General features: G+C 41.8%; 1 protein-coding gene across 1 annotated transcript in view; it reads left to right on the top strand.

Annotated features, from left to right (window-relative positions):
* The window catches only part of LOC100562657 (SPARC-related modular calcium-binding protein 1), a 58277-nt gene that overhangs the window by 15264 nt on the left and 21087 nt on the right, over positions 1 to 21926 (top strand). The window contains exon 2 of the mRNA XM_008123634.3: positions 19140 to 19338. Within this exon, the coding sequence (XP_008121841.2) occupies positions 19140 to 19338 (199 nt within the window). The remainder of the gene's footprint in view (positions 1 to 19139; positions 19339 to 21926) is intronic.

Consider the following 21926-nt stretch of genomic DNA (forward strand, 5'->3'; position numbering starts at 1 on the left):
GGACAATAGTTTTACAAACAAGCACTTTGTTCTCCCTACGGATGTCCCGATCCTCAAACACTCTCTGCTTCATCTGGAAGAATGCTGCACTCGCAGAGCTCAGGCGGTGTTGTATTTCAGTGTCAATTTTGACTTTTTTGGAGAGGTGGCTGACAAGGTAACGGAAATGGTCGACATTTTCTAATGTTACACCATTAAGCTGTATCCCTGGCATTTCAAAGGGATTGGCTGACCATTGCTGGAAGAGCACTTTTTTCTTGATGTTCAATGAGAGGCTGAGCTTCTCCTATGCTTCTGAATACGAAACAAACAAGTAAATCTCCTCCTGATGGAGAGACATGTCAAGCAGTAATCAGAGCTGTGTCCATTTCCTCGGCTGGGTTGTAGTGGCCCTTAGGTGAGTTGGAGCGGAAACAAAGAGGAAACCATCCCTCCTGATATCAACAGAAGCCTTTGGAGCTCCACCTTCACCCCATTATCATTTTGTTTCTTAAGATCCCCACCTCTTCTTTTTCGGTGGGACCTGACTCTCGCTCATTCTGCACTCAACAACCTGAAAATAAAAGCAATTCCCCCGAAGGCACCATTTGGCAGCCAGAGCGATATTAGAGGAGAGGCCTTTTTTCCTGTAGGAATCTGGCGCCTCACCTAGAAAGAAGCTAGGCGATCAAATAATAAAATAACCAAAGGCAGTTAAAAGGAGCAAAGATGCATCAAAGTGGAAAGTGGGAGGCAGCCTAAGGGGATGCACACCTGCACTCAACCGGAGGAGGGGGAAATAACAGAAAGGAGAGAAAGGCATTGGGGGAAGCCATGAACCCCATCCAAAAGTTTCTGCTATTTGGCATTGCTGCAAGTTGCTGCGATGTATTAAGGTACAGAGCTTAAAATTATGTTCATGGAGACAAACCACGTCAGCTATACAGTCAAGTATTCACATTCTATGTGGTTAAGGTCACAAGAAGCCCCATGAAAGTGAAAAGCCATCAATGGTGAGGAATGATGGGAGCTGCAGTCTAACAATGTTGAGAGCGTGTACAATTCTTTAGAAAGAAATATCTCTATCTAGCATCTATCTGTCTACGGCAGGGGTCCTCAAACTTTTAAAGCAGAGGGCCGGTCCACAATCCTTGAGACTGTGGAGGGGCCAAATTATCATTTAAAAAAAAAAAACGAACAAATTCCTATGCACACTGCATATGTCTTATTTGTAGTGCAAAACAACAACAACAGTGAAAGAACAATACAATATTTAAAAATGAAAACAATTTTAACCAACATAAACCTATCAGGATTTCAATGGGAAGTGTGGGCCTGCTTCTGGTCAATGAGATAATCAAGTTAATTCAGATTGTTGTTGTTGTGTGCCTTCAAGTCATTTCAGACTTTGGGCGAGCTTAAGTTTAAAATTATTTATTTATTCATTTACTACATTTATTTACTACATTTATATCCCGCCCTTCTCACCCCAAAGGGGACTCAGAGCAGCTGTATGTACATACAATATATTATATTATTAGCTTAGCGCAATATTAGCATTATATATTACTATATTGAACTATACCACTATACTGTAATATTATATGTAATATATAATATACTAGCTGTGCCCGGCCACGCGTTGCTGTGGCGAAGTCTGGTGGTATGGGAAATAAAGTATTGACGAATTGGTGGTAGTTAAGGTAAAGGGTAAAGGTTTTACCTTACATTAAGTGCATTATAAATGGGTTATATAGCTGTGTGGAAGGGCCTTGAGTCTACACTGCCATATAATCCAGTTCAAATCAGATAATCTGTATTTTATAGGCAGTGTGGAAGAGGCCTAAGTGAGGCCTAACTCTGCCTGTCCCCTGGGCTGTGTGAGTTGCTAGGAGACCTAGTGGGCGGAGTTTAGCCTTCTAACTGGCAGCAATTGGATAAAAACAATTATTCCTCTCGCTCTAATTAGGACTTTATTTTTCTTTTCTTTTTGTTGTATGAACGTAGAGGCATGGATGAGGGGTTGTGCTGCCAAGTTTAGTGTTTCTGGGATGTGTAGTTTAGTTGTTTTGTCCTAGGCCGAAATTTCATTACCCTTTTATATATATAGATAATTAATATTATTATATGGTATTATGATTAGTATTATATTGTATAACATAATATTATTATCAATATTATTTATTTATTTATTTATTTACAGTATTTATATTCCGCCCTTCTCACCCCGAAGGGGACTCAGGGCAGATCACATTACACATATAAGGCAAACATTCAGTGCCTTAACACAGAACAAAGACAAGACAAACACGGTGCTCTAAGCTGGTCTCGAACTCATGACCTCTTGGTCAGAGTGATTTGTTGCAGCTGGCTGCAGCTGGTTGCTCAACAACCTGCGCCACAGTCCGGTCCAATATTATATGTATATACAATATATTATATTATTTAAAATGATATAAAAATATTATATTATAAAACTGAGGGCGGGGGCCAGGTAAATGACCTTGGAGAGCCGCATCCGTCCCCCGGGCCTTAGTTTGGGAACCCCTGGTCTACAGTATCTATCTATCTATGTCCGAACACATCTCCTCTTACGGGCCAACAAGAGCCTTAAAATAATCTGGGGAGGCCCTGTTCTCGGTCCCACCCCCTTCGCAAGCGCGATTGATGGGAGCGAGAGACAGGGCCTTCTCGGTGGTGGCTTCTCGGCTGCGGAACTCCTTCCCCAGTGATATCAGGCAGGCCCCATCTCTTCTGGTTTTCAGAAAAAAAAAACCTAAAAACTTGGCTCTCTACACAAGAGTTTGAAGAATAAATTATTACGGATTTAGACACAGTCTGAATAAGGATGATGAGCAAGAATTCTGGATGAATGGAATTATGCACTTTATATGGTTTTAGTCTTTTTTGTTCTATGTGTTTTAATGAATTGTTTATTGGTCCAGCCATAGGCCATGACATCAAATAATGTATCCCTTTTAAAGGGCAATAAGCACTTTCCAATATAAACATTAAAACTTATTCCATATACTGGCACTTTAAAATTACAGTAGCAGTGACGTGATAACAATAACAATGTCTGATTTGTATCATCCCAAACTATCTCCATTTCCATTTCTAGCCTCTGCTGTGGACTTTACTAATTTAACTCTGATTTTTTGGGCTGCGATTGCAAATGTGGCAACTTTTAATGTTATATTTTTGGAATAATGCACTAACAAGTCACAGATAACTGCTGACTGTTGCCATGCTGCCCTTTCTTCTAAAAGGGCTCCCAGAAGATTGTTTCTAGGGTCATTATACAAAGGGCAATGTAACAGATAGTGTATTAAATCCTCTCTTTCCCCCGACCCACAAATACAAAGTCATTGGGCGTGAGGCATCCTTCTATATCTTCTTTCTACCAGCCTGATGGCATTGTTTGGAAGCGCAGGGCTGTAAATGCTTTTCTAAAGGCTACAGACGTATGCACTGGGGACCCTCAATGGCTCAGTGGGCTAAACTGCTGAGCTGCTGAACTTGCAGACCAAAAGATTGACAGTTTGAATCCGGGGAGCGGGGTGAGGTCCTGCCGTTAGCCCCAGATTGTTGAGGTTTGTTAAAGATATCATTACGGATGGGTTAACTGGAAAAGTATGTGTAAGAAGCTGATTAGGTGAGCCTTCAAACAGCTAGGAATCTGATTGGTCAATTTCTCTCCTATGTTACTGGGGAACCGGTTTGAGCAAGTTTTACTTGAGAGTGAGTGTGTGTATGCTGACTGGAAACAGTCAGGAGAATAGATGGCTGTCGGCTCTCAGTGATCCTGTTATTTCTAAGGCACTGAGACAATTTTATGGACATTAAAATGACTATTTATTCCTACTGTTCTCTGTAAGCAATCAGAGAGACTATTGTAGATATTATTGCTCTGTTTAATCATTTTGAAGTCAGTAAAGTTCCTGTTACTTGTTCTACAAAGCTAAGGGGCACATCATTACCCTGCAGGGTGACTTTGGTTCACAGGTGGACATAAGAGCTTCTATTTAACATCAACTACAATCTTTAACGGAACCTCCGGTGGCTCAGTGTGTTAAAGCGCTGAGCTGCTGAACTTGCGGACCAAAAGGTCCCAGGTTCAAATCCTGGGAGCAGAGTGAGCGGCTGCTGTTAGCTCCAGCTTCTGCCAACCTAGCAGTTCAAAAACATGTAAATGTGAGTAGATCAATAGGTACTGCTCTGGCGGGAAGGTAACGACACTCCATACAGTCATTCTGGCCACATGACCTTGGAGGTGTCTACGGACAACGCTGGCTCTTCAGCTTAGAAATGGAGATGAGCACCAACCCCCCCGAGTCGGACACGACTAGACTTAATGCCAGGGAAAAACCTTAACCTTACCTACCTTACAGACAAAAAGTCTTGAAGATACTCTTGACAATATTGGTCACTCTTTAGTAGATAATACCAAGTGATACAACCCTGATGTTTGTCCACAAGTTGTCAGATGCATTCATTTCAAGGATTTTGTCTCTAATCACCTTCTTAGTCAACTGCATTAGGGTTGTTGTTGACCCATCAAAATACTTATGGAGCAGGACTAACCAGTATTGATCCCAACCTCCCTGCTCATATTGCTCCATCAAGAATTGCTTTGTTATTGCCCCAACCTTATTTTCCATCTTCATCACTATGATACTTCATCTTGTTGATGAGGAGCTTCCCACTGGAGTGGAAATCATCTATCGGACAGTTCGAAAACATGCCAATGTGAGTAGATCAATAGGTACCGCTCCGGTGGAAGGTAACGGCGCTCCATGCAATCATGCCAATGGCCACATGACCTTGGAGGTGTCTATGGACAAAGCCGGCTCTTCGGCTTAGAATTGGAGATGAGCACCAACCCCCAGAGTCAGACATGACTGGACTTAACGTCAGGGGAAACCTTTACCTTTACCTTAATCTCCATCTTTCTAGCAAAATTGAATTACCATGTTGTGAAAAGATGCATGCCTAAAAAGTGCAGCAGCAACACGAAAAGTTTAGAGAGCTCTGCAGTAGACTCAAACAAAAGCAAAATGCTGCATCGCCTCCTAGAATGTATGTTTCCCCTTATTCATAGCTTTCTGCATCTCAACCATGCTCCGATGTTGCTCGGCCGCATGCGTCCCACAAAGTGGCCTTGGCACATTCTCCTTCCATGTCCCAGTTTTCATTTGTGTGACGGAGAGTGTGCCATAGAGCGCCCCCCCCCCCCCCCAGTCTGCCTTCCTTCTCCGTCGACGCAGCACTCAGATTTTCCTGGCCACGGCCCCTGCGGTTACAAATGTCGTGCCAAAGCCAAGGTAAGCTGCGAGGCCTTTTGGTGAGCTGGCTTTTGCGCAAACACAAACACATTTGTTGCGCTCCAAAGGCCTGCGGGCTGGCCTTGTCAATCAGTGCACAGTAGCATGACGGTAGTCGCCGCCGTGCTTCTTAACAGTTATTCCCAAACCCTCCGGCTCTGCCAGCTCTGTTGACTGGATCAGCGTTGGGCGTAAAAATGCCACCGGTGTGTTTCAAATTTCTGTTTGCCCACTGGAGGTTATTTGTCATCCGGACCTGGACTTTCACCATTCAGCCACTCTCAGGGAACGGATCTGACCGCTTTCAAGTGTCCATTAGAAACAATCTGGGACAGTCAGGGTTGCCAAGTTTTGACTTTTTAAATATACACACACACACATTTTATACCAACTCCTTAGGTTGGTTTCATAGAATCCTAAAGCTGGAAGAGACCACAAAAGTCATCTAGTCCAACCCTATTATTCCAAACTGGAAGGCACAATCAAAACCCTCCCGACTGATGGCCATCCAGACTCTCATTAAAAACTCTCTGCCAGACTCCCAGTCAGCACAGTCTACTGTTAGATAGCTTTTATTGATGAGGAACTGAAAAATATGGATTTTTAGACATATATTGTATGCACATTAGAAGCAGTAAAATATAGAAAAATAAGACTCTCTGTGTTAAATTTTAGGGATGCACAAGCTGACAGGACAAGCTGGGAGAAGGGGGGCCAGTTTTCTATACATTCCAGTGTGAATTGGTTCCTACCTTGTTTCCCCTAAAATAAGACATCCCCAGAAAATAAGACCTAGTAGAGGTTTTTCTGAATTGCTAAATATAAGGCCTCCCCTGAAAGTAAGACCTAGCAAAGTTTTTGTTTGGAAGCATGCCCGGCACCCGCCAAACAGAACACCAGAGCATGCAGGATCAGTAAATGTACGTACCATAGAGTGTTGTACATGGAAATATTGGTAGTAACAAGACATTCTTGATAGGATTCACAGTTTGTCTGGTTATGCTGATTTGTGATGACAACTACTGTACAGTATATAATAAATGTTCATTTTTTTGTTCAACAATAAATGTGAATTCTTCTTCATGGAAAAATAAGACATCCCCTGAAAATAAGACCTAGACCATCTTTGGGAGCAAAAATTAATATAAGACACTGTCTTATTTTCGGGGAAACACGGTAGGTCAACCCTTAGTCTAAAGTTTAGGACAGAGGCCAGGGAAATGACCTTGGAGGGCCGCATCCGGCCCATGGGCCTTAGTTTGGGAACCCCAAAGAGACCTCCAAAGACCACCTAGATGGTTTCATAAGATCATAGGTAAGGAATGGGTCCCCAAAGGCCATCTAGACAATCTCATAAAACCAGAGGTAAGGAAAGGGACCTTCAAAGGCCATCTAGACATTATCATAGGACCATAGGTAAGGAAAGGGACCTCCAAAAGCCATCTAGATGGTCTCATAAGACCGTAGCTAAGCAAAGAGACCTTCAAAGACCATCTAGACAATCTCATAAGACCATAGGTAAGCAGAGACCTCCAAAAACCAGCTAGACTTAGGTCAACCCTAAGTCTAAAGTTTAAGATAGGGGCCAGGTAAATGACCTTGGAGGACTGCATCCGGCCCCCGGGCCTTAGTTTGGAGACCCCTGACCTAATGTTTAGGTGGAATCTCTTTTCCTGCCATTTGAATTGATTGCTCCATTATGTCCACTTCGTCCATCTGCTTCCTTCTTGAAATGTTCTGCCCCCAACTGGATACGGAATTAGGTCTGACCAAAGCAGAATAAAATGGGACTGTGATTTCAAGTTGTTTCTGATTTAACGGCAAACCTAAGGCAAACCTATTGTTGGGTTTTTCCAAGACTTGGAGTGTATGACTTGCTCGGACCCAGCCTATCTCCACAATCGCATCTCCCCTACGTTCCAGTGCGAACCCTTAGATCTTCCTGGGAGGCCCTCCTCTCGCTCCCACCACCGTCCCAGGTATGGTTGGTGGGGACGAGGGAGAGGGCCTTCTCAGTGGTGGCCCCGCCTCTGGAACGCCCTCCCCAAAGAGATAAGACAAGTCCCGTCATTATCATCCTTCTGCAAGGACCTGAAAACTTTGTGTTTTTAGCAGGCTTTTGAAAATTGAAATTGTTGGGAATCATCCTGGACTACTCAAGTCTAAATGTAGTCAGATAGATGATAAGATTGAGGGAATCCTTTCCCTGTTTCCAAAGCATGCCTAGATAGGAATCACCATTGTTTCCTGCTTCCCATCCTATTTAGGTCAGCCCACCCTTTGATGTTTCTAGAAATGTGATCTCTCCTAGGGCTTTGACGTAACTTCCCCCAATTTGGCCTTTTGGAATGTTTATGGCCCTAGAGAAGAACAGACCCACGAGGCTTGGTCGCCATTCCAGCTTCCTGCTTTGTTCTAGAGAGGAGGCACCTCTGTCCTCTAATAGCCAAGATGTAGCTATCTAGAGCTTTGTTATTTTAATCCCTCTGTGTATTAGAACAGGATAGATTAGATAGTTAGGTCCAAACCTTTTCTATCCATCAATGGATTCCTTTTTACCACAATAAATGCTTTTAAACTTTAAAGCTAACTTTGCATCTCTTTGCCTTCCTGATGACACGGAGGCCTTCCAAAACTCACACCGCATAAGTCTCACCGCTGCTACAATTTTTACTCTGCTATTTTAATGGGGATTTACTTCATAAAGAGGGTGATTAGAGCTTAACAACTCGTCCATTCCCAACAGAAACCCTAGACTCCACCCTAGCCATCATACGGATCCCTGTCTTGCACTTTACCCACTCCTACGACCCGTTGAACTTGTCATTGCACCAGTTTACTAGTTAAACCTATAGCTACTTACAGTAGTAGGCCTGAAATGGTATAACCTGGGCTATGCTCCTTGCCATCAATTGCACTTTACCCTCAGCTTGAAAATTAAGTCCATTTTCTATCATATCACCTAATTGAATAATTTGAAATTATTTTATATTTTTCAAATGAGTACACTGTTTTAATTATTGTTTTTAATTGTTACTATGTTTTGCTGTTGTTTTATTAACGGACTGTTGTATGCTCTTTGCTAGTACAGTAGAGTCTCACTTATCCAAGCTAAACGGGCTGGCAGAAGCTTGGATAAGCGATTTTCTTGGATAATAAGGAGGGATTAAGGAGAAGCCTATTAAACATCAAATTAGGTTATGATTTTACAAATTAAGCACCAAAACATCATGTTATACAACAAATTTGACAGAAAAAGTAGTTCAATACTCAGCAATGTTATGTTGTAATTACAAATTTAGCACCAAAATATCATGATATATTGAAAACATTGACTACAAAAATGGCTTGGATAATCCAGAAGCTTGGATAAGCGAGGCTTGGATAAGTGTGACTCTACTGTATTGAATGTTTACCATGTGAAAACTGCCCTGAGTCCCTTTTGGGAGATAGGTTTTCCCCTGACATTAAGTCCAGTCGTGACCGACTCTGGGGGTTGGTGCTCATCTCCATTTCTAAGCTGAAGAGCCGGCGTTGTCCGTAGACACCTCCAAGGTCATGTGGCCGGCATGACTCCATGGAGCATCGTTACCTTCCCACCAAAGCGGTACCTATTGATCCACTCACATTTGCTTGTTTTCGAACTGCTAGGTTGGCAGGAGCTGGAGGTAACAGCGGGCGTTCATTCCGCTCCTAGGATTTGAACCTGGGACCTTTCGGTCTGCAAGTTCAGCAGCTCAGCACTTTAACACACTCCGCCACCACCAGGGGAGATAGAGCAGTATATAAATAAAGTGTTGTTCTTGTTGTTGTTTATTATTTATTAGCGGCATTGTTGTTGTTGTTGTGCAACGTTTGTAAGCAGGGATTTGAACTCTGATCTCCAAAGGAAGCCAAGCTTTGCAGGCAACAGGGCCTTAGAAATGGGTAGGAATCAGACTCTTTCTCTCGTCAGCACTTGTGCACAAACGTCTCCACAAACCTCCTTCAACCGCACCTGGGAGAGCATCTCATTTTCGGCTTCCTGCTCCCAAACAGCTCTCCATTTCAGCTGTGTGCTTCTCGAGCAAAGAGATGCTTGTTTTGGATTCCCTTGAGGGGAATGCTTCTCCTTCGGCTGCCAAAACCACCAGCCCGGCTCTCCTGCTGAGAGACCAAGGAGGCCGGCCAAAGCGTGAGAGGTGGCCAGCCAATCCTACGCTAGGTTTGTTTTGATTTACGGCCCCAAAGAGTGTCTACTTGTCCGCATCTATTATGCTGTTCGACACCACTTTCATCATCATGGCTCAATGCTACGGAGTTCTGGGCGTTGTAGTTTGGTGCCGTTAGGTAGAAACGAGGCTCAAGGCTTTGCAAAACTTCAACTCTCAGGATTGTAAAGTACTGAGGTATGGCAGAGAAAGCAGGGCCAAACCACATCACTTCCGCAATGCAGATGCACTCTGTGCCTTATCCAAAATGTTTGAGATCAGCAATCGGCTCTCCACATTGATGGCTTTGGCTTTTGCAGATTCCATTATTTGTGGTTTTGATGTAAAATCCACAAATCTTTCAGTCCTCCATTATGAATTCATGGTCAACTTCCTCCAATCATGATGGAGGATCTAGAGATTTCTAAAGAGAACACCTTTTTTTCTAGGAGTCTCTAGGTCAGGCATGGGCAAACTTGGACCCTCCAGATGTTTTGGACTTCAACTCCCACAAGTCCAGTCATGTCCGACTCTCGGGATTGGTGCTCCTCTCCATTTCTAAGCCAAAGAGCCGGCATTGTCCGTAGACACCTCCAAGGTCATGCGGCCGGCATGTCTGCATGGAACGCTGTTACCTTCCCGCAGTACTTATTGATCTACTCACATTTGCATGTTTTCGGACTGCTAGGTTGGCAGAAGCTGGAACTAACAGCGGGCGCTCACTCCGCTCCCCGGATTTGAACCTGGGACCTTTCGGTCTGCAAGTTTAGCAGCTCAGTGCTTTAACACACTGAGCCACCGGAGGCTCAGTATATCACCATATCCACAATCGATTCCATACTTTAGATCAGGGGTCCTCAAACTTTTAAAGCAGAGGGCCGGTCCACAATCCTTCGGACTGTTGAAGGGCCAGATTATCATTTGAAAAAAAAAATCCAACAAATTCCTATGCCCACTGCAAATGTCTTATTTGTAATGCAAAACAACAACAACAACAACAACAATGAAAGAACAATACAATATGTAAAAATGAAAACAATTTTAACCAACATAAGCCTATCAGGATTTCAATGGGAAGTGTGGGCCTGCTTCTAGCCAATGATATAGTCAAGTTAATTAGGATTGTTGTTGTTGTTGTGTGCCTTCAAGTCATATCAGACTTTGGGCGAGCCTAAGTCAAAAATTATTTATTTATTCATTTACTACATTTATTTACTACATTTATATCCCACCCTTCTCACCCCGAAGGGGACTCGGAGAGCTGTATGTACATACAATATATTATATTATTAGCATAGCACAATATTAGCATTATATATCATCATATTGAACTATACCACTATACTGTAATATATAATATATATTTAATATTATTATATGGCATTATTAGTATTATATTGTATAACATGATAATATTATTATCAATAGTATATGTATATGCAATATATTATATTATTAAAATAATATATTATTAAAACTGATATAAAAATATTATATTATAAAACTGAGGGCAGGGGCCAGGTAAATGACCTTGGAGGGCCGCATCCGGCCCCCGGGCCTTAGTTTGGGGACCCCTGTTTAGATGATCGTAAAGGAAAAAGGATGGCTTTCAAGGGGCTGGATTGCTTTAGGAATAAGATTCAGTACCTCGGAGAGCTCCCTAAAGTCTGGATGACCACTTGGACCTCATTTACACTGCCATATAAAATTATCCAGATTATCCGCTTTGAGTCCACACTGCCATATAATCAAACTCAAAGCAGGTAATACTATGTAACAAAATTTGAAAGTTTTTCTGTTCCTGGCTTGAAATTATTATTTGCTGTTTAATTGTGTGGTAAGAACTTTGAAAGGAGTTGTTCTACTCCAGAAACTTCGTTTTTGTGGCTGCCACAAACTAGGCTGAATTGGTTGAGATATTCATTGAAAAACTATCGCAAAATGTGCTATAGCAGGATGTCTCACAAAAATAAAGTTCTGGCAGTTTAATTAACTTTCTCCATGTTTTAATGATAGGACCAATTAGGAAATGACATTTATAACCCAGGAAAAAAGATCGTGTTACCTAGTGTAATCTGGATTTTATACGGCAATGTAGATGGGGCCTTGGAATGGCGTCACCAACTCATTGGCATGAGAGACATCAGCCACCACTGAAGAATAAATTCTTCTTGAAGCCATTTTCGGAAAGGTGAACTGAGCAAATGGAACAATATGACTAGTCACCTTGACCCGATGCCTGTCTTTGTTTGGATATCCAGAAGAGGCTTCCAATGTTTCCTAACCTACTCAGGCCCCTTCTACATTGCCATATAAAATCCAGATTATCTGTTTTGATTATATGGCAGTGTAGACTCATTTAATCCAGTTCAAAGCGGATAATGTGGATTATCTGCTTTGATAATATCAATTATATGGTAATGTAGATGGGGCCTCAGTTATTAGATTCCTAACCCACGCAGAGCAATTGAAAATACCTAGGTCAACTTTGACCAGTGTGGTTTGGTTTGTGTTGTGTCTGAATTGTGCAAAGCTTTAGATCCAAAGATCTAACTGTGTAAAGCAGGGATCCCCAAACTAAGGCCCGGGGGCCGGATACGGCCCTCCAAGGTCATTTACCTGGCCCCCGCCCTCAGTTTTATAATATAATATTTTTATATCCGTTTTAATAATATAATATATTGTATATACATATAATATTGATAATAATCTTATGTTATACAATATAATACTAATAGTAATACCATATAATAATATTAATTATCTGTTATATATTACATCTTATATAATAGTATAGTGGTATCGTTCAATATAGTAATGTATAATGCTAATATTGTGTTATGCTAATAATATAATATATTGTATGTACATACAGCTGCTCTGAGTCCCCTTCGGGGTGAGAAGGGTGGGATATAAATGTAGTAAATAAATGCAGTAAATAATTAATTAATTTTAGACTTAGGCTCGGCCAAAGTCTGACATGACTTGAAGGCACACAACAACAACAATCCTAATTAACTTGACTATCTCATTGGCCAGTAGCAGGCCCACATTTTCCATTGAAATACTAATAGGTTTATGTTGGTTAAAATTGTTTTCATTTTTAAATATTGTATTGTTCTTTTGTTGTTGTTGTTGTACTACTAATAAGACATGTGCAGTATGCATAGGAATTTGTATTTTTTTTCAAATGATAATTCGGCCCCTCAACAGTCTGAAGGATTGTAGACTGGCCCTCTGCTTAAAAAGTTTGGGGACCCCTGGTGTAAAGGTTCAGACCCAACCTTTGGTCCTCCAGGTGTTTTGGGCTTCATCTCCCACCATTCCTAACAGGGATTTCTGGGGGTTGAAGTTCAAAACAACTGGAGAACCAAAGGTTGGGAAGTACTGGTTTAGACTAGAGATGAAAAATACACTCAACCCACCCAAGAGGGTCCTTGCCCAATCTACTTTAGCCAAAATATTCCATCTCCAAAAATGAGAAACAGAGTAGGTCGCCGTGTGTTTTTCTGCAGTGACCTCACCGTTGGCATCAGCGCGTGCCACCAAGAGCCGCCGTGGCGAAGGCACCGGAGCCGGAAGGCGCCCAAAGGGTGGCTCAGACACGGGGGATGTGTCTGCAAGGGACTCTGTCCCTGCGTTTGGCGTCAATGCAAGGGGATTCGGCGCCGTTTTTGGACACCGTTGCTACCTGTCCGGGGGGTTGTGGAGTGTGACATCATGTCTGCAAAGCAACAGCCGGACTCAAAGGCGCTTCTTTGAGCAGAGATGCCACTGAGGACGCAAAAGGGGCTGCAGGAGGAGACGGACACTGAGCACAAACTCCCTAAAACCAGAATGAGTCATGGATAGCGGGGTTTTGGGCCCAGGGAGGTGGAGATGTAAGTGGCTAGGATGTTTTCCCCATAAGAGTATGACAACTATACGTCAATGAACAAAGTATAGGCAGACTCCGAGTTAAAAACATCCAACTTGTAAACGGCTCCTAGTTGAGTATCCCTTGTCTAAAATGCTTGGGGCTAAAAGCGTTTGAATTTCAAAACTGAGATGTCTTGGAAATTGTCTAAGCACAGAATTCATTTCCTATAAAACATATACACGGAACTCAAAAGTAAGGTAAGGTAAAGGTTTCCCCTGACGTTAAGTCCAGTCGTGACTGATTCTGGGGGTTGGTGCTCATCTCCATTTCTAAGCCGAAGAGCCGACATTGTCCGTAGACACCTCCAAGGTCATGTGGCCACTGGCATGACTGCATGGAGCGCCGTTACCTTCCCGCCGGAGCGGTACCTATTGATCTACTCACATTTGCATGTTTTCGAACTGCTAGGTTGGCAGGAGCTGGGGCTAACAGCGGGCGCTCATTCTGTCAAATTTGTTGCATAACATGATGTGTTGGTGCTTAATTTATAAAATCATAACCTAATTTGATGTTTAATAGGCTTTTCCTTAATCCCTCCTTGTTATCCAAGATATTCGCTTATCCAAGCTTCTGCCGGCCCGTTTAGCTTGGATAAGTGAGACTCTACTGTATTTCTGTTTTATGGATAAAGGATGATCAACTTAGAATCATACCGTGTTTCCCCGAAAATAAGACAGTGTCTTATATTAATTTTTGCTCTGAAAGATGCTCTGGGTCTTATTTTCAGGGGATGTCTTATTTTTCCATGAAGAAGAATTCACATTTATTGTTGAACAAAAAAATTGAACATTTATTATATACTGTACAGTAGTTGTCATCACAAACCAGCATAACCAGACAAACTGTGAATCCTATCAAGAATTTCTTGTTACTACAGTAGAGTCTCACTTATCCAACATAAACGGGCTGCCATATTGTACTATATCTATATATTGTAATATTATTAATAATATTACATGTAATATATAATGTATAATTAATATTATTATATTGTATTATTAGTACAGTAGAGTCTCACTTATCCAAGCTAAACGGGACGGCAGAAGCTTGGATAAGCGAATATCTTGGATAATAAGGAGGGATTAAGGAAAAGCCTATTAAACATCAAATTAGGTTATGATTTTATAAATTAAGCACCAAAACATCATGTTATACATCATGTAGTAATTACTGTATTTACGAATTTAGCACCAAAAGATCACAATGCATTGAAAACATTGACTACAAAAATGCGTTGGATAATCCAGAACGTTGGATAAGTGAGACTCTACTGTACCATTATTTCCATGTACAACACTTTATGGTATGTACCGATCCTGCATGCTCTGGTGTTCTGTTCGTTGGGCATGCTTCCAAACAAAACCATTGCTAGGTCTTACTTTCGGGGGAGGCCTTATGTTTAGCAATTCAGCAAAACTTCTACTAGGTCTTATTTTCTGGGGATAATAATAAAATAAATAATAAAACTTTATTTATACCCCGCCACCATCTCCCCAATGGGGACTCGGGGCGGCTAACATGGGGCCATGCCCAGAGCAATACAACATAATAAAATATAAAAACAACATATCGTAGCACCATTTAAAATACAATAAATAATAATAAACAGAACATCAAGAAATCAAAATGTCTTATTTTAGGGGAAACAGGGTAGAATCCTAGAGATGGGAGAGACCCCAAGGGCCATCCTGCCATGCAAGAACACGCAATCAAAGCCCTCCCGATAGATGGACATTCAACCCCTGCTTAAGAACATCCAGAGAAGGAGACTCCACCAAGTTGCGAGGCATCATACTCCACAGCTGAACATCATGAGATATTTTTGGTAATGGGACTCAAGTCTGAACATGAAATTCATTTCTGTTCAACATATACCTGAAGATAATGTTATGCAATATTTTTAACCAAAACACACTTTCACTCCAGTTAGGGGACCATCAACAAAGTTTTTTTTTTCATGTCAGCAGAATATGGAATCTCCTCAGAGAACCTAGGTCAGGCATGGGCAAACTTGGAACCTCCAGGTGTTTTGGACTTCAATTCCCACAATTCCTAACAGCCTTTACCTTTTACTTAAACCTTTACCTTTTACTTAAAATATGGAATCGATTGTGGATATGGAAACCACCATACGGTGAATGGTGTCCCCTATAACCCATCATCTCCACCAGCCAATGACATCTCATTACATCCAATGGAGCAATGCACGTGTTCTGTTTTAGTCTAAATATTTATGGTAATCAAGGGTCTAAAAATATTTGGGGATAAGGTTCAATAGTTGAAAGGGTCCTTTAAGAGTTCAAACTAAAAATCCAAGAGTGCAAGTGAATCTAGACATTTTTATACAGTCTGGATGGCCATCTGTCAGGAGGGATTTGATTGTGACTTCCTTGATGGTAGAATGGGGTGGGACTGGATAGCCCTTGGACTCTCTTCCAGTGTTATGATTCTACATTTAAGACAAGGCAGCCCCCCTTCCGCCTTCTCCCTCTTTCCCGCTAGAAGCCTGTGGTCTGGATTCGTGCCGGTTGGATGGGGAACCATTCCACCTTGCTTCACATCAAACACCATTCGGTTTCCAAGTCTGGTTGGCTTTTAATGGGCCTCTTTCTCGCCTGGGCTTATTGACACTGCAATTAGTTAAACCAACGCTTTGGGCCAGGCTTTCCAAAATACACACCTCCCCAGGAGCAGGAAGGAGAAGAGGCTCTTGTTCTTGTTCCAACGTAGAACATCCACAATGTAGAACTAATGCAGTTTGACACCCTTTCCCTCCCATGGCTCAGTGCAATGGAATCTTGGAAGGTATCGTTTGGCAAGACAATTTTTGGGTCCTCCAGGTTGACTTCATGGCAACTTCTGGCAGAAATTATTCCTTTCAATAAGGTTTGCTATTATCCACAGTTTCCTGTTTCCACAGTAAGTTCGGGGAACTGACTGTACTATATAAGGAAGGAAGAAAGAAGCGAGGAATATTAATCATCATCCATGGATTTTAACTTATTATTTATTTATTATTAGTGCCATTTATATCCCACCCTTCTTATCCCAAAGGGGACTCAGTGCAGCTTACAAGTTATATGTACATCTATATATAAAGGAGTGATGGCATCACGGCGACCCACAAAACAACAAAAGTACAGGCCCCCCAACCTCGAAATTTGACAACACAACCCATCATCCACGCCTCTAGGTTGATACAACAAAAAGCAAAGAAAAATAAAGTCCTAATTAGAGGGAGAGAAATAATTGTTTTTATCCAATTGCTGCCAGTTAGAAGGCTCTAAGCTCTGCCCACTTGGTCTCCTAGCACCCACTCAGCCCAGTGTTAATAAAAGAATAAAAAATAAAATAAATACAAATAATACAATAAAAAACACTAAAAAAATTAATACAATAAAATACTATAATAACAAAATAACTAAAAATAATACAACAAAATAATAAAATACAATAAATAAAAAAGATAAGTTACAATAAAATTAATTAAAAAAAATACAAATAACGTCAAATAAAAATTCCACAACAACTTTTAACCAATACCACCACCACTTTGCCACAGCAACGCGTGGCCGGGCACAGCTAGTCTATATATATAAAAGAGTGATGGCATCAGGGCAGCGGACAAAACAACAAAACTACAGGCCCCCCAACCTCGAAATTTGACAACACAACCCATCATCCACGGCTCTAGGTTGATACAACAAAAAGGAAAAGAAAAATAAAGTCCTAATTACAGGGAGAGGAATAATAGTTTTTATCCAATTGCTGCCAGTTTGAAGGCTAAGCTCCACCCACTTGGTCTCCTAGCAACCTACTCAGCCCAGGGGACAGGCACAGTTAGGCCTCACTTAGGCCTCTTCCACAGATTATCAGATTTTAACTGGATTATATGGCAATGTAGACTCAAGGCCCTTCCACACAGCTATATAACCTATTTAGAATCTTATATTATCTGCTTTGAACTGGATAATCTTGACTCCACACTGCCATATAATCCACTTCAGTGTGCATACTAAACATAAAGACAACCATACAACAGACATTCAATACCACCACCACCTCAAGAATTTCTCACCAACACCACCAGACAACGCCACAGCAACGCGTGGCCGGGCACAGCTAGTACAATATATTATATTATTAGCATAGCACAATAGTAAAGTTAAAGTCCAGTCATGTCTGAATCTGGGGGTTGGTGCTCCTCTCCATTTCTAAGCCGAAGAGCCGGCGTTGTCCGTAGACACCTCCAAGGTCATGTGGCCAGCATGACTGCATGGAGCGCCGTTACCTTCCCACCAGAGCAGTACCTATTGATCTACTCACATTGGCATGTTTTCGAACTGCTAGGTTGGCAGGAGCTGGGGCTAACAGCGGGCGCTCATTCCGCACAATAGAAGCATTATATATTACAGTAGAGTCTCACTTATCCAACATAAATGGGCCAGCAGAATGTTGGATAAGCGAATATCTTGGATAATAAGGAGGGATTAAGGAAAAGCCTATTAAACATCAAATTAGGTTATGATTTTACAAATTAAGTCGCAAAACATCATGTTATACAACAAATTTGACAGAAAAAGTAGTTCAATATGCAGTAATGTTATGTTGTAATTACTGTATTTATGAAATTAGCACCAAAATATCACGATATATTGAAAACATTGATTACAAAAATGGTTTGGATAATCCAGAGGTTGGATAAGCGAGGCTTGGATAAGTGAGACTCTACTGTATTTCTTTATTATTAGCGACATTTATATCCCACCCTTCTCATCCCAAAGGGGACTCAGGGCAGCTTACAAGTTATATGTACATACAATATATTACAGTAGAGTCTCACTTATCCAACATAAATGGGCCAGCAGAATGTTGGATAAGAGAATACGTGGATAATAAGGAAAGATTAAGGAAAAGCCTATTAAACATCAAAATAGGTTATGATTTTACAAATTAAGCACCAAAACATCATGTTATACAAGAAATTTGATAGAAAAAGTAGTTCAATACTCAGTAATGCTATGTAGTAATTACTGTATTGACGAATTTAGCACCAAAATATCATGATGTATTGAAAACATTGACTACAAAAATGCGTTGGATAATCCAGAACGTTGGATAAGTGAGATTCTACTGTACTTTGTTGTACTATATCACTATATTGCAATATTATTATTAATATTACATGTAATATACATATACAATTATAATAGTGTATTATTATTATTACAGTATATTGCATTACATTATAATATAAGGAGCCCCGGTGGCGAAGTGTGTTAAAGCGCTGAGCTGCTGAACTTGCAGACTGAAAGGTCCCAGGTTCAAACCTGGGGAGCAGAATGTGCGCCTGCTGTTAGCTCCAGCTCCTGCTAACCTAGCAGTTCAAAAACATGCCAATTTGAGTAGATCAATAGGTACCGCTCCGGCGGGAAGGTAAGGGCACTCCATGCAGTCATGCCGGCCACATGACCTTGGAGGTGTCTACGGACAATGTCGGCTCTTCGGCTTAGAAATGGAGATGAGCACCAACCCCCAGAGTCGGACATGACTGGACTTAACGTCAGGGGAAACCTTTACCTTATTATAATATTATTATCAATATTATGTTGTTGTTGTTAGGATAATTAATTAATTCTGATTAAAATGCTATGCATAAACTATGATGTACCAGCACCAATGGATCCCAGTGCTTTGCTCTAATGCTTTTGCTCTGTCTCTTTGCAGTTCATCATCTCGGAGAGCGACCGGGCAGAGTCCGCATGCCCTTTGGAGTGCCCCCACGAACGGGGCCGCCCCATTTGTGGCTCTGACGGGAAGCTCTACAAGTCGCCCTGCCTCTTCCAAAGGGCCCGGTGCCGGGACCCTTCCCTCGAGGCTTTGCCCCGCTTCCGGTGTGGGGTGGCCGCCCACCGAGAACCAAACAGTAGGTAGAGATTTTGGCAAGGTGGCTAAAATGGAGCCAGTGTTTCCTAGCTTTGAGCATGTTAACTGGTTAACTGTATAGGCCAAGTCTACTCTGATTCATGACAACCCTATTTTAGAGTTTTGTTAGCAAGATTTATGCTTACCATTTATGTGTTTTAAATGAAATTTTTATCTTGTATTGTTGTTTATAATGATATATTGTATTATTGTTTTATCTTTTTATATTGTGATTGTATTGTGTTGCTTATATTTTGTTCTTATGTTGTTTGGGCCACTGCCCCATGTAAGCCGGGGAGATGGTGGCGGGATATAAATAAAGTTTTATTATTATTATTTATTATGCTGAGGTTGGCCATTGCTTTGCTCTGAGGCCGAGAGAATGTTACTTGCCTAAAAAGGTGTCTACACTGTAGAATTGATGCAATTTGACATCACTTTAATCGCCACGGCTCAGTGCAGGCTTACAAAAGTGACTTCCACCAGTGATGGAAATGTAAGAATATTAATTCGTACTGGAAAAATATACATCAGATAACACAAAAATTACTACAAATCAAGTTCCCACTAAAACCAGAAATGTATCTACTAGGTATAACAAGCCAGAAATTGAAGGAAAATGAAGATAAAATGTTTTTCTTAATGAGTACAGCTGCAAGACTAGTTCTAGCCAAAGTTTGGAAACAAAAAAAATGTACCCACTACAGATGAATGGATTATAAAATTGTTAGATTTAATACAAATGGACACAGAAAGGAATAGATACAAATATGGGAGCTGCTGATCTTCGTTTTGTCTTTGAATTTCTGGACATGGAGATGATGAGATGATGTAAATGTCTTTTCTCAAACCAGCCAAATTAAGAATGTTGAAATGGTCAAAGTCTCCTTTGTTTCTGAGCGATACTCGGGGATGTTTCTCAGCATGGCATAATAGCTGCCTAGGTCAGGCAGACGCCAATGTCTCTTGTAAAATATAATATATTTCATAGGTTTATATGAACAAAGTGGAATAAAATATAGTTAAGAGGATAGAGGAGAGAAGCAAGGGTCTAAAAGTGACAGGGCTTGGGAGGCTTCATGCAAAAGGGGGAAATGCTGCTTTATCTTATTCTGGCTTGATGTTCATTGACCTTGCAAAGGCATTCGACACAGTGAATCGCAGCGCTCTCTGGACCATCCTCCAAAAAATCGGGTGCCCTGACAAATTTGTGAACATCCTGCGGCTCCTCCATGATGACATGATGGCAACAGTCTTGGACAGCAACAGCTCCCAAAGTGACCCATTTAAGGTGGAATCAGGTGTCAGGCAGGGATGTGTTATTGCCCCTACCTTATTTTCCATCTTCATCGCTATGATACTTCACCTTGTTGATGGGAAGATTCCCACCGGAGTGGAAATCATCTATCGGGCAGATGGCAAGCTATTTAACCTCAGTAGACTGAGAGCCAAAACCAAGGTCACCACAAAATCTGTTATAGAACTCCAATATGCTGATGACAACGTAGTCTGTGCGCATTCAGAAGAAGACCTACAAGCCACTCTAAACACCTTTGCAGAAGCATACGAGAAGCTCGGCCTCTCACTGAACATCGAGAAAACCAAAGTGCTCTTCCAACAGGCACCAGCTAATCCCTCTGCAAAGCCAGGAATACAGCTTAACGGTGTAACATTAGAAAACGTTGACCATTTCCGCTACCTTGGCAGCCACCTCTCCACAAAAGTCAACATCGACACTGAAATACAACACCGCCTGAGCAATGCGAGTGCAGCATTTTTCCGTATGAAGCAGAGAGTGTTTGATGACCGGGACATCCGTAGAGAGACCAAGGTGCTTGTTTATAAAGCCATTGTCCTCCCAACCCTGCTCTACGCCTGCAAAACGTGGACTGTATACAGACGTCACACCAAACTCCTGGAGCGTTTCCATCAGCGTTGCCTCAGGAAAATCCTGCAAATCTCTTGGGAAGACAGGCGGACAAATGTCAGCGTGCTTGAGGAAGCAAAGACCACCAGCATTGAAGCGATGCTCCTACGCCATCAACTCCGCTGGACTGGCCACGTTGTCCGAATGCCCGATCACTGTCTCCCAAAGCAGCTACTTTACTCCGAACTCAAGAATGGGAAACGGAAAGTTGGTGGGCAGGAAAAGAGATTGAAAGATGGGCTTAAAGCAAACCTTAAACTGTGGCATAGACACTGAGAACTGGGAAGCCCTGGCCCTTGAGCGCTCTAATTGGAGGTCAGCTGTGACCAGCAGTGCTGCGGAGTTCGAAGAGGCACGAATGGAAGGCTTAAGGGAGAAACGTGCCAAGAGGAAGGAGCGTCAAGCCAACCCCGACCGGGACCGCCTTCCACCTGGAAACCGATGTCCTCACTGCGGGAGAACATGCGGGTCAAGAATCGGTCTCTTCAGCCATCTACGGGCACACCCCCAGGATGGAAGACAATCATCCTCGAACTACGAGGGATCGTCTAAGTAAAACCTTTAGGAAATTATAAATCTAAACTATAAATCCCTTTTTTATTAAGGGTGGGGGTAGCGGTGTTCAATAACACTGGTGCCACTGATTATGTGTCTTCTTTTTC

The sequence above is a fragment of the Anolis carolinensis genome, unplaced genomic scaffold (assembly GCF_035594765.1).
Source record: "Anolis carolinensis isolate JA03-04 unplaced genomic scaffold, rAnoCar3.1.pri scaffold_10, whole genome shotgun sequence".
In the NCBI taxonomy this organism is placed as follows: domain Eukaryota; kingdom Metazoa; phylum Chordata; class Lepidosauria; order Squamata; family Dactyloidae; genus Anolis; species Anolis carolinensis.